This window comes from Saccharomyces kudriavzevii, assembly GCF_947243775.1.
Source record: "Saccharomyces kudriavzevii IFO 1802 strain IFO1802 genome assembly, chromosome: 13".
Lineage (NCBI taxonomy): Eukaryota > Fungi > Ascomycota > Saccharomycetes > Saccharomycetales > Saccharomycetaceae > Saccharomyces > Saccharomyces kudriavzevii.
Window position 1 is genome coordinate 674,326 of NC_079284.1, and position 12,883 is coordinate 687,208.

The window sequence follows — 12,883 nt, forward strand, 5'->3', positions numbered from 1 at the left end:
TCATTCTGCATTGCTTCTTCTTTTGAAGCTTCCATCATCGTCTGTTGAAACTGACTACATCAGGTCGAAGAAAATATTTTACCTCTTGAGCTCAAGGAATGTAAGTCTTCATTTGCGTCTTTAAAGTCGTCGAATTGATCTTCATTGACTGGCGTTTTTTGTAATAATGATCTTCTATTTCCGATGCTGCTTCGATCGGAAAGACTAGATATTGGTGCGAGTCGCAGAGAATTTGATCTAGCAACGTCAATTTTATCTAGACCGACAATATTTTCTTCATCAGGATCTTTGATTTTATTAGCGTCCTCTGAAAAAGTCTTTAATTCACTTAATAAAAATGTAATATTAGTGACGCGAGATTTCACTGATTGAGAACCCCGGACGGACCCATCTCTATTCACACTATTTAGAGTATTTCTTTCATTCATCGTTTTTTTTAGGTCGCTGACTTTTGGTGCAGTAGCTCTCATTGTTTTCCACGATCTAGCATCGTCAGCAACAAATCTATAGATACTACCCTTTACATTAGCATCAGAAGTGACAGTATCATTACCCTCGTCTATATTATCATCTATACTATTGTCAAATCTGCTTTGTTTTATAGCAAAATCTTTATTGCTGGATATTGCATTGTTGTTTGAAAGAATCGCATTAGGCGCAGTCCTATAATCTAAAGATGTAGTTCGAACCTGAGGGTCCGATAGTAGATCAGAAGTAGAAATCTGGCTATCACGAGACATTAAGATCTGTGCTCCCCTCTTGCTATACTTATTTGATCCTGTATCAGAATAGTAGGATAATAAATCTTCCCTGGTAAACAACATTTTAGTCTGCATTTTGTATTCAGTTTGCGATTTATAGTCATTTAGTTTAAGGAAGTTGGCCGCTTGCAAATGGTACAAATAATAAGTATATTCAGGCTCAGAAAAGTTCTCCAAGAAATAATGCAAACCGGACAGTAGTGCCATTTTGCCATATTTATCAAAGATCTCTTTCATCATTTCTTTTTGCACACCATGTGAATCCAGTTCACGTAATAATGAATACAATTTCGAAAAGACGAATCCAGTTGGAATCTCAGTTTGCACAATGGTAAACAAACATATAATATGATTTTTCATGTAATGGGCCAGGTCAATGAACAGTTCTAAACTGATACTTGGCTGCGAAATACGTTCAACTAGAAAATCAACGTCTTCCACAACTGCATTATTTTCTACTTCATTAATAGTGTCACTTTTCAACTTTAGCAGTAGTTCATATAACATATCTGAAGTCTGTTCGGCATAATAAGTTTTATGATTGAGATCTGTCATGGTAATACAAGATTGTTCCACAACTTCCTTATCAGTTGCATTTTTCAACTGAAAATTTAAAAGCTTCCTCATCACATCAAGAACACTTAAACCCACTATACTGACATCAGAAACAAGTAATGATGACATCAATTTTAAAGAAACGATCGGATCCACTTTTTTATCCTTGTCATTTAGCTGCCTGACTAAAAGGAGAATAACGATATATCGAAGCTGAACGGGTATACCATTACATATAAATTCTAGCAGCTCCTTATTAGGCGTGTTTTGCAGACAACGTAACAAAGTGCGAATGGATAGGTTTAATTTATCTGTTTCAGTCGTGTTAAAATAAGATTGTAAAGCTCTTACAGAGAGATCATCATTGCCATCGGCAACTTTATCTAATCCCATTGTCCGAGTTTGTGTTCGACTTAGTCTTTTGCCTAAATTACTGTCAACAGCTGGTTCCAATGATAGGGTTTTGAATTTGGGATTTCTCTCTTGAAATTTGGAAATAATGTACGCAACAGATTTGGAAACAAAGTGATTCAGTTGAGGATTACTTGAGACACTGTTTGTGTTTGATATATCAATACAACATTTCAAAAGCATATCATCGTTATGAATTCTTTCAGCGACTATTTTGAAGAATAGGTCAATAAAACTTTGATATAACTGGACGAATTCCATATCACCATTGCACAAGACGTCGTCCAAATTCAGACATATGCTACCGAATGCTAGTTCTACTAATTCCACGACGGATACATCGTTGTTGAAATTGTTATTCGAAAGAACTTTGTTCATAATGTACAAAAAGTCTTTGACAAACACGTTCAAATTTTCCCTACAATGCAGCACAATTCTACTCATCAGATCTAATGTGACAGCGATATTTCCTATACGACGATGGTTTAGGTCAGAAATGGACCGTTTAATTAAGTAAGTACTGACCTTTTCCAATTTGCTACGTCTAGAATTAACATAATATAGCAAATATGAAGTTTCTGAAGACTTGGGCTTCTTATCGGTGGTTCTTCCTGTAGGATAACATTGATTGACCAGTTTCTGATGTTTTGGTGTGAACATCATCCGCATAGACAATTGCATCGCAAAACTCTTTCAGAACAATTGAGGTCGAACGGAAGGTAAGCAATATAGAGAGAATAATTCGGGTTAAACGTACAGTGTGCTCTTGCCTTAATACTGTTCCAATAAAGAAGTTACCCCCGATGCTTCTGACGATCCTGATACCCTGGCTTTTTTCAACAAAACATTGCCTTCTTAATAGTTCGAACAAATTTTTTTCCAGCCTTTTTGGCCGGGGTTGAAATTTAGTGAAAAATTGATGTTCAAAACCAATATAATATAGAAAAACAGAGCATGTACGCCTCAGGAAGGTAGGGTTTTAGTCAAGGAAAGAAGCTGCAGTACCTATACGGCAATCAAATTGGTAATAGAAAATGGCTCCGGTGCCAATATATGTGAAGGGGGGTGTGTGGACGAATGTGGAGGACCAGATTCTTAAAGCAGCCGTACAGAAATATGGAACTCATCAGTGGAGCAAAGTGGCATCCCTTTTGCAGAAGAAAACTGCCAGACAAAGTGAACTAAGATGGAATGAATATCTAAACCCAAACTTGAACTTCACAGAGTTTTCCAAGCAAGATGACGCTAGGCTTTTGGATCTCGCAAGGGAACTACCTAATCAATGGAGAACCATTGCTGATATGATGGGCAGGCCTGCACAGGTCTGCATCGAGAGGTATAATCGGCTTCTGGAAAGTGAGGACGGCGGCGACATTGCATTGGGCCCAGGATTGACTGATTTGAAAGTTGGGGACATCAATCCCAACGCGGAGACTCAAATGGCTCGACCCGATAACGGCGATTTGGAAGACGAGGAGAAGGAGATGCTCGCTGAGGCCAGGGCCCGTCTGTTAAACACTCAAGGTAAGAAGGCCACAAGAAAGATCAGAGAGCGCATGCTTGAAGAATCGAAACGTATTGCTGAGTTACAAAAAAGAAGAGAATTGAAACAAGCTGGGATAAATGTTGCTATAAAGAAACCAAAAAGAAAGTATGGTACAGACATCGACTACAATGAAGATATAGTATACGAACAGGCTCCCATGCCGGGGCTATACGACACTTCCAATGAAGACCGTCAGACAAAGAAGAAATTTGAGCAGTTTGAGAGGAAGGTCAACAGAAAAGGTTTGAATGGTGATGAGGGCAAGTCAAGTAGGAAATCTAAGGATAGGAAAAGAAAACACGAGAAGAACGACTACCTAGAAGAGCGTATATCGGGTGAGTCCAGTGTCTTGACGGATGACTACAAAAAACCAAAGCTTGTACTGTCTGCTCCGGGGACGAAAGGGGGAAGGCTAACGTATAAAAATGAACTGGAAAGCAAAAGGCAAAAGCTTATCCAGACACAAGAAACAGGCGCTGTGCTGACACCGGAGGCACTGCTCTCCCACAGCCCCACACAAAACGACTATGAAGGTGGTAACATAAAGGTCGAAAAGAAGATGAACTTACGCATACGAAAGTTTCTAATGCAAATGTTCGCGTCTTTACCCACCCCAAAGAACGATTTCGAAATTGTGCTAAGTGAAGACGAAGAGGAGGAGAAGGAGGAGAATACAGAGTTGGCCGAGTACCGAAAAGAAATGGAAAATGACAGGGTCATGAATGAAGAAAACATCCTCATGGAACCCGCGTCCCAAGAAAACACATCGCCTGTGTCTTTGGTAGCCACGGCACTACCATGCACGGCCCTACCCATACCGGAATTCAAAGGAAACCCGCACTCGATAATCGACGACAAGTACAACTTACTGGTGGCAAATGCCATAAACAAGGAATCGCACATGGAACCACAAGGTATCGCCGATTTCCTGAAACAGGTAGAATCGCGTATGCTGCAGGTAACCAAAGCAGGCACCCCCCCTCAAATTCAAAGCGAACTAACAATGCCTACAGGTGAGGCCATTTTAGAATCCATCCAGTCAATGGTAGAGTCCATTGAGCAGCTACAGGACACTTTGAAGCAAGTACAACCCCTGGAACAACGGAACAACGAGTTTTGCAAGCTGCTTTGCCATCACGACTTGCCCGCCCTAATTCAGGCGCAACGCCAGTACTACACCGATTACTACGTTTATCAACAGGAGTTGCGAACCCTCGAAACCCGTAGAAAACGCCTCCGGGGCACGCTGCACTCTGCTTCCCTATGGCGTTAGCACATCATTAGTATAGACTTTATTAAAGTATATAGTGACCGTTAACTCGTTTATTACCCGGCTTCTTCACATTTTCTTGCCAAGTTGGCCTTATTGGCAAAACGGTGATGATGAATAAGAGGTGAGATTGAGAGTTCATGATGAGTAAGCTGCAAAAGGTGTGTATTCGCTAGTGAGAAGATCGAGAGCAATGGTCGCAAGGTTCTACATACGCTTGATATTATCTTTACTACTTTTGCCCCTGATTCTGGCGCAGGATTACTATGCAATACTGGAAATAGACAAAGGTGCGTCCGAGAAGGAGATCAAATCTGCATACAGACAATTGTCCAAGAAATTCCATCCGGATAAGAACGCTGGGAGTGAGGAGGCCCACCAGAAGTTCATTGAAGTGGGTGAGGCCTACGATGTGTTGAGTGACCCTGAAAAGAAGAAGATTTATGACCAATTCGGTGCAGAGGCTGTAAAGAACGGCGGCGACGGTGCAGGTGGCCCCGGTGCAGGTGGATTCCATGATCCGTTCGACATATTTGAGCGTATGTTCCAAGGTGGCCATGGTGGTACCGGCGGTGGGTTTGGCCAGAGACAGAGGCAACGTGGCCCCATGATCAAGGTCCAGGAAAAACTGTCTTTAAAGCAGTTTTATTCTGGTTCCTCGATTGAGTTCACCTTGAGTTTGAACGACGAATGTGATGTTTGTCACGGTAGTGGCTCCGCCGATGGTAAATTGGCGCAATGTCCCGATTGTCAAGGTCGTGGTGTCATAATACAAGTCCTGCGCATGGGTATTATGACACAGCAGATCCAGCAGATGTGTGGCAGATGTGGTGGTACAGGACAGGTAATCAAGAACGAGTGTAAGACGTGTCACGGTAATAAGGTCACCAAGAGGAACAAGTTCTTCCACGTTGACGTCCCACCGGGCGCACCAAGAAACTACATGGATACAAGGGCCGGTGAGGCTGAAAAGGGTCCAGATTTTGATGCAGGGGACCTGGTCATAGAATTCAAGGAAAAGGACTCGGAAAACATGGGTTACAGAAGAAGAGGCGACAATCTGTACAGGACAGAGGTTCTATCCATCGAGGAAGCCCTGTACGGCGGATGGGAAAGAACGATAGAGTTCCTTGACGAAAATAAGCCCGTTAAACTATCCAGACCCGCATACGTAGGGGTCTCCAATGGTGAGATTGAAGTCATGAAAGGGTTTGGTATGCCCAAGGGTGGCAAGGGCTACGGTGATTTGTACATAGATTACGTAGTCATAATGCCGAAGACACTCAAACGTGAGCAAACTCTGCTCAAGGACGAGTTGTAGCCAGATAGATTCATACGTACACACCCACATATAGATATACAACTGGCCCCACCATATCGATTAATGGCCATTGGCTCCAAAAGCAAAAAAGCGACACCATTGTATTCTAAACCGTTTGTTCGAGGATTTCTTTTTTTTCGCGCACTTTTTTATCGAGCCGAAAATGAAAAATAAATAAACAAACAGAATATACTAACAAAAATCGTTCAAGCAAATGTTTATTGCACTTATTGGCATGCGAAAACTTTTTTGCTTCCTCTTATTTTCGTTTTGATCAAAGATGTGAGCGCAACATCCCGTCAAATTAGCGATGCAAATATCTAAGTCTGTGTTACTAGCAGCATTGGCTGCCACCCCATCTTTGGTGAGTGCCATGTTTCCCATCCATATCAAGAACTATAGGTTCATCAAGCCATCCTCTGCCACGAATAGCGAGTCCGATAACGAAATTTTTTTCGTGAAAGGTGTCGATTACCAGCCAGGTGGGTCCTCCGGTTATGATGCCGGTTCTGATACAGACATTCTCTCTGACCCCGAAATCTGTGCCAGAGACGCCTACGCTTTCCAACAACTTGGGGTCAACACAGTAAGAATTTACTCTTTGAACCCTGATCTGAATCATGACAAGTGCATGACCATATTCAATGATGCCGGCATTTATGCCATTTTAGATGTCAATAGCGGAAATTACGGTGAGAGTTTGAACCGTGCCGACCCATCCGGTACCTATGACTCGCTGTACCTGTCAAGAGTTTTCAAGTTCATCGACGCTTTCAAGGACTATCCTAACATGCTAGGGTTCTTTTCCGGTAACGAAGTCATTAATGATCAAAGTGACTATGCAAAGATTGATCCTCCATACATTCGCGCCGTTCAAAGAGATATGAAACAGTATATTGCCAAACACGCAAACAGAAGCATCCCAGTTGGGTATTCCGCTGCTGACAATACGGATTTGAGATTAGCCACTTTCAAATATCTACAATGTAACTCCTTGGATGGCAACAAAGTCAATGACAATTTAGACATTTCTAGATCCGATTTTTTCGGTCTAAACACTTATGAATGGTGCTCCGGTATTTCTGATTGGCAATCTTCTGGCTACGACAAGCTGAACTCGACTTTTGAAGATGCTGTCATCCCATTAATCTTTTCCGAATACGGCTGTAATACAAAAACTCCAAGAACTTTTGATGAAGTCTCTGAAGGTTTGTATGGTGGTTTGAAGGGTGTCTTCTCGGGTGGGTTAGTCTATGAGTACACCGAAGAAGCTAACAATTTCGGGTTGGTCAAGGTTGATGATAGTGGTTCTTTAACTTATAAGGATGACTTTGCCAACTTAGAATCGCAACTGCAAAACATCTCATTACCAGCTACGAAGGAAAGCGAACTTTCTTCAGACTCCATCTACAAGTGTGACAGTAGCGACATCGCTAAAATTTACTCTGGCTTTGGCACAAATAATTTTACATTGCCTTCTCAACCGGCAGAGATTGCTAACATGATTAATTATGGTGTTAATGGTACCAATACAGGTAAAATTCTGACCGATTATGCTGTTCCAACTACGTTCAACTATACAGTTAAAAACAATAAAGGTGACACCGTCTCGGCTACTATTTTCTACGATAAAGCTAACGCATTGAACAAATTAGACGCCACAACTACAGCAGTTGCCAACGCAGTATCCACATCTCAATCGTCTTCTCATTCCGTTAATTCAAGTTCTAGTGCATCTTCAAGTGTCGGTTCTTCAACCTCAAGCAGCTCCAAAAGTAAAGGTGCTGCCAATGTTGTCAATGTTCCCATTGATCAATCTGGGTACCTTGCATTATTTGCAGGTTTGATCTCTGCTCTTTTGTAAATGCCCATCTGCTTTTCACACATCCGTAGTGTTATTTTCGTTTTCAATCATCTTATTTTTTCTGTGTTCTTTTATATCAACATATATAGGTGTACTTGTATTTCCCAAACAATGAACTTTTCATTAAGCGCACTAAGCAAAAACATTATTCCCTTTTACTCGAAAATAGTTAAATTCTTAAAAGAAAATTACGTACGGAGTGAAGTCGAAAGATGAGACAGAAAAGTTTAAAAATAAAGTGGAGAATGAACAATCTGAGGAGAGAAGGGAATGATAATTTTTTATCGTTACTTTAGAATATTATAATAGGCATTACAAACATCCACTAACATTTACTTTAGTAAAAAAAGAAATAAAGAAAAATTTTAATAAAAAATAAACAAGTAAATGGAAAGTTTAAAAGTATGCTAGAAAACGGGAAAATGAAAAACCAGACGAAGACAAACAAAAGCAAATGGAAAGATGTGAAGAAAATCATTTTCAATGTCCTTTATGATCGCGAACCTCCTCAAACCATCCAGGAAGGTCACAACCGCTACCATACAACTCCCTATCATGTACCTGAATGCCTTCCATTCCCAAAGTATCCTTCAGCCAGGGGTGATTAACTAAACCTCCTGCGTCGGCTCTTTTCCTTGGGTCTAGCTGTAACATTGGTGATAAAAAATCTGATATTTCCTTTGCTTCATCCTTGGGAAATTTATACTTTTCGCTTAAGACATCTTTCAAAGGCCAGAATTTCAATTTCGAAATATTTCTTAAAAGCCCTCTTGAATTGAAAAAAGTTCTTGTGTATTTGCCGTTCCTCAAAAGATACGATGGTAACTCTCCTAGTAATTCAATGATTTGAGCAATGTGGTCATCGTCCTTGGTGTAAGAATGGCCTTCGTCAGGTTCGAAAAGAAAATCGCCAGTGATCAATTCGAAAATTAGACACGCAGTAGACCAGATATCTGCACCGCAACCCCATGGAGCCCCCAATAGTACTTCTGGAGCTCGATATTCTCTTGTCTGAATAGAATTAGTGTAGTGTTCATCGTACCAACAAGCGTTACCTAAATCAGCAATTTTGATTTGAATCAAGTTTTCCGGGGAACCGGTATTAGAGCTGATATTCGAATTCGAATCAGTGATATTAGAAATGTATGCAGCGTTTGTATCGGAGGTCTGTGATATGTTAGAAATATCAAATGTAGATAAAGAGTCTGCCAGCTGCTCTTCATGCAATGGAGTGTTAGTTATATCATCGTCATTATTATCATTATCATTATCATTATTGGTATTATAATCATTATTATTATTTTTTTTAGTATTATTATTATTATTATTATTATTATTATTATTATTATCGTCATTGTTGTCATTGCTATTGGTATTATTACTGTCGCTATTGTTATTGCTTTCATTTATGAACATTCTGGTGACAGAATGTGGCATTGAATTGAGAAAATTGCTGTTATTTTTTGCGCCGACGCAGTTATTAATACTGCTAGTATTGACGGAAGATGCTATGTTTCTATTCCCAGATACGGATGAAAAGCTATTATGATTACTGCCACAAAAGTGCGATCTCATTTCAAAAAAATTTGAAGAGCTGATCGGGGAAGGTAATGGCTGCGACCCGGTGATGATTGTATGCCGCCTTGGCCTTCTAAAGCACGTTCTTTTAGACAAGTCCTTCTCCGTAGAACGAGATTTGGAATTCGAGTTTGAGACAGGAGGCACACTAGTTTGACATTCGGCCCATTTCTCATCGCTACTGTCGTTTGCGGTAGCATCCGATGATCGTGAAACGTGTCTTTGCAGTCTTTTCGCTTCTCGCTTCTGTTTATCCAGCGCCTCGACCATTTGAACGATACCTTCCACATCTCCAATCTCCATCAATATGTTTTCCGGTTTGATATCCGTGTGTATGATACCACACCGCCTATGCATATAATCTAGTCCAAGCAGTAACTGCTTTGAAATTTGTTTGACATAAATTAAGGGAATGCCCCTATGTTCATATTTCTTGATCAAAGCTAACAGATTTTCACCAAGGACTTCAAACACCATGACCACATGGACGCCATTGGGTCCTTTATGATTGAAATGATCCAAAAGCTTCAAAATATGATTCGCTCCCATTGAATCATCTTTTGTGTTATCAGCATCATTCACTCTCTGCAAGAGTTTGATTTCGTCTTCTGCTGCTTCAGTATAAACCTTATCACTTCGAACAATCTTCATGGCAACATGTGTGTTGTTTATCGTATCCTTGGCCAACCAAACAGTGGAAAAGTGGCCCCATCCTAGTTTTCTGACTAAAATATAGCGTGAATCCTTGTAGGGCTCGCCTTTAAACGCGGGGTGGTACCCGCCCGGCCTGTAATCCTTCAAAGACTCTTCGTTTCTTTCATCACAAGATGACATGGAGGAATCCGAATCTGAGTCCGAGTCTGAGTCTGAGTCTGAACGCGAGCCTGACTCCGATTGAACCGATACAGGTGACTCTATGCCGTCACCTTGTTGCTTCTTCACGCTATTAGTAGAAATATCTTTTGTCTCCGGGGGAATACTTTCCGGCACTGTCCCGCTGGCACTAGATGATACTTTAGAAGTCTGCAGAGCCAAGGAAAGCTTAGATTTTGTCGGAGTGGGCGCCTTCTTCATTGTGTTATAATCTCTCTGAAAGAAATTCTTTTTCGTTTCCTGTGAGCTTGCTGCCTCCTCGCATGAAATGCTTGCGTTCGCACCAGAACTAGCCAAATGAGTGCTCTTAGTTACAAACCCGGGATAATTAATTGATGAACCCATCAGCCTCTACACTTTTTCTTCTTCTTCTTCTCTGCTCTTTCTCTTCTACCTCAAAAGGGGGGTGTATTTTTGTACAAAAAACCAGAATTATTTCTCGGCGTCGAGCGGTCTAACGATTCTAAATCAGTTTTACAATAGTTATTAACCCACCAGCTAGTATCGGACCCTTCTAAATCCTGCGGTTTCCCTATAATTCTTTCACAGCCCATTCATTCTTACTGTTTATTCTTTCTCAAATAAATAACTACTCGATAAGCTTTGGAAAATTAGAAAAAGAAATTAGAAAAAAAAAAATCCCGGAAATAATATACACTCGTCCGTAACGATTAAATGTCACTTGCGTGTACGTTTATAGTGATACTATCACGAAATATTGTTCTCTTTATCTTCAAATCAACTGGAAAGTGATAACACAAGGCCGTAAAATGATTGCCTAATTGCTACGTAAAGCTATGAATACGCCATGTGCTCCTAACCCGCTGAATTCCCTAAAATAACCCAATTTCCGATATCCTGACTCTTTTCAAGGCGTTTTTTCGTTCTTAGCTGCAAAAGATGAAAATTTTTTTTTTGCGATGAGCATCGAGGAAAAAATTTCTTTTTTTTTATCATTTTTTTGAAATTCATTTATACTTTGCTGTTTGGCTATAAAGCATTAATTGGGTCGTAGTATTAGTCACGTTATTGTACACTTGCTTGCGTTTATTTTATTTAACATCCCTGGGTCATTTCGAAGCATCATCCATATTCTGAAGTAAATAAACGACATCCACATTCAAAATGGCTGCTGGCGAACAAGTTTCTAACATCTTTGACACAATCTTAGTCTTAGATTTTGGTTCTCAATACTCTCATTTGATTACCAGAAGGTTGAGAGAATTCAACATCTATGCCGAGATGTTGCCATGCACCCAAAAGATTTCTGAACTGGGTTGGACTCCAAAGGGTATCATTCTTTCTGGTGGTCCATACTCTGTGTATGCTGTAGACGCTCCTCACGTAGACCACGCCATCTTTGATTTGAATGTTCCAATTCTAGGTATTTGTTACGGTATGCAAGAATTGGCTTGGATCAATGGTAAGCAGGTTGGCCGTGGTGACAAGAGAGAATACGGCCCTGCTACTTTGAAGGTGATTGACAATTCCAACCCTCTCTTCAAGGGAATGAACGACTCTACCGTCTGGATGTCTCACGGTGATAAATTGCATGGTTTGCCAACCGGCTACAAGACCATTGCTGTCTCCGATAACTCCCCATACTGTGGTATTGTTCACGAAACCAAGGCCATCTACGGTATCCAGTTCCACCCAGAAGTAACACATTCCACCCAAGGTAAGACTCTTTTGAAGAACTTTGCTGTTGAGTTGTGTCATACTAAGCAAAACTGGACCATGGAAAACTTTATTGATACCGAGATCAACAGAATCAGAAATTTGGTCGGCCCAACCGCTGAAGTTATTGGTGCCGTTTCCGGTGGTGTTGATTCCACTGTTGCTTCCAAATTGATGACTGAAGCTATTGGTGATAGATTCCATGCCATTCTGGTCGACAACGGTGTTTTGAGGTTGAACGAAGCTGCCAACGTCAAGAAAACCCTTGTTGAAGGTTTAGGCATCAACTTGGATGTTGTCGATGCCTCTGAAGAATTTTTGACTAAATTGAAGGGCGTCACAGACCCAGAGAAGAAGAGGAAGATCATCGGTAACACATTTATCCACGTCTTTGAGAGGGAAGCCGAAAAAATCAAGCCAAAGGATGGTAAGGAAATTCAGTTCTTGTTGCAAGGTACCCTTTACCCAGATGTCATCGAATCCATTTCCTTCAAAGGTCCTTCTCAAACCATCAAAACCCACCACAATGTCGGTGGTTTGCTAGAAAATATGAAGTTGAAATTAATCGAACCATTGAGAGAATTGTTCAAAGACGAAGTTAGACATCTAGGTGAACTTTTGGGAATTCCTCACGATTTAGTCTGGAGACATCCTTTCCCTGGTCCAGGTATTGCCATTCGTGTTCTAGGTGAAGTTACTAAGGAGCAAGTTGAAATAGCAAGAAAAGCCGATAACATTTACATCGAAGAGATCAAGAAAGCTGGTCTGTACAACCAAATTTCTCAAGCTTTTGCTTGTTTGTTGCCCGTTAAATCTGTTGGTGTAATGGGTGACCAAAGAACATACGACCAAGTTATCGCTTTGAGAGCTATTGAAACTACGGATTTCATGACTGCTGACTGGTTTCCTTTTGAACACAGTTTCTTGAAGAAGGTTGCCTCAAGAATTGTCAATGAAGTCGATGGTGTCGCTAGAGTAACCTACGATATCACTTCTAAGCCTCCTGCCACCGTTGAATGGGAATGAT

At 40.7% G+C, this 12,883-nt stretch overlaps 6 protein-coding genes across 6 annotated transcripts; 4 read left to right on the forward strand and 2 right to left on the reverse strand.

Moving 5' to 3' along the window:
• Window positions 1–59: 59 nt before the first annotated feature.
• On the reverse strand, window positions 60–2,408 carry EFR3 (Efr3p; the record flags this gene model as incomplete). Its single annotated transcript, XM_056230455.1, has 1 exon — window positions 60–2,408. The coding sequence occupies one exon, from the start codon at window positions 2,406–2,408 to the stop codon at window positions 60–62; it is 2,349 nt and encodes a 782-aa protein (XP_056084372.1).
• A 353-nt stretch (window positions 2,409–2,761) lies between these two features.
• On the forward strand, window positions 2,762–4,546 carry CEF1 (Cef1p; the record flags this gene model as incomplete). The annotated part of the gene is made up of 1 exon (XM_056230456.1): window positions 2,762–4,546. The coding sequence occupies one exon, from the start codon at window positions 2,762–2,764 to the stop codon at window positions 4,544–4,546; it is 1,785 nt and encodes a 594-aa protein (XP_056084373.1).
• A 190-nt stretch (window positions 4,547–4,736) lies between these two features.
• SCJ1 (Scj1p) lies at window positions 4,737–5,864 on the forward strand (the record flags this gene model as incomplete). The annotated part of the gene is made up of 1 exon (XM_056230457.1): window positions 4,737–5,864. One exon carries the CDS (start codon window positions 4,737–4,739, stop codon window positions 5,862–5,864), a length of 1,128 nt encoding a protein of 375 aa, XP_056084374.1.
• Window positions 5,865–6,174: 310 nt separating this feature from the next.
• GAS3 (putative 1,3-beta-glucanosyltransferase) lies at window positions 6,175–7,728 on the forward strand (the record flags this gene model as incomplete). Its single annotated transcript, XM_056230458.1, has 1 exon — window positions 6,175–7,728. One exon carries the CDS (start codon window positions 6,175–6,177, stop codon window positions 7,726–7,728), a length of 1,554 nt encoding a protein of 517 aa, XP_056084375.1.
• Window positions 7,729–8,208: 480 nt separating this feature from the next.
• On the reverse strand, window positions 8,209–10,524 carry SKY1 (serine/threonine protein kinase SKY1; the record flags this gene model as incomplete). The annotated part of the gene is made up of 1 exon (XM_056230460.1): window positions 8,209–10,524. The coding sequence occupies one exon, from the start codon at window positions 10,522–10,524 to the stop codon at window positions 8,209–8,211; it is 2,316 nt and encodes a 771-aa protein (XP_056084376.1).
• A 780-nt stretch (window positions 10,525–11,304) lies between these two features.
• Window positions 11,305–12,882, forward strand: GUA1 (GMP synthase (glutamine-hydrolyzing); the record flags this gene model as incomplete). Its single annotated transcript, XM_056230461.1, has 1 exon — window positions 11,305–12,882. One exon carries the CDS (start codon window positions 11,305–11,307, stop codon window positions 12,880–12,882), a length of 1,578 nt encoding a protein of 525 aa, XP_056084377.1.
• Window position 12,883: the final 1 nt, after the last annotated feature.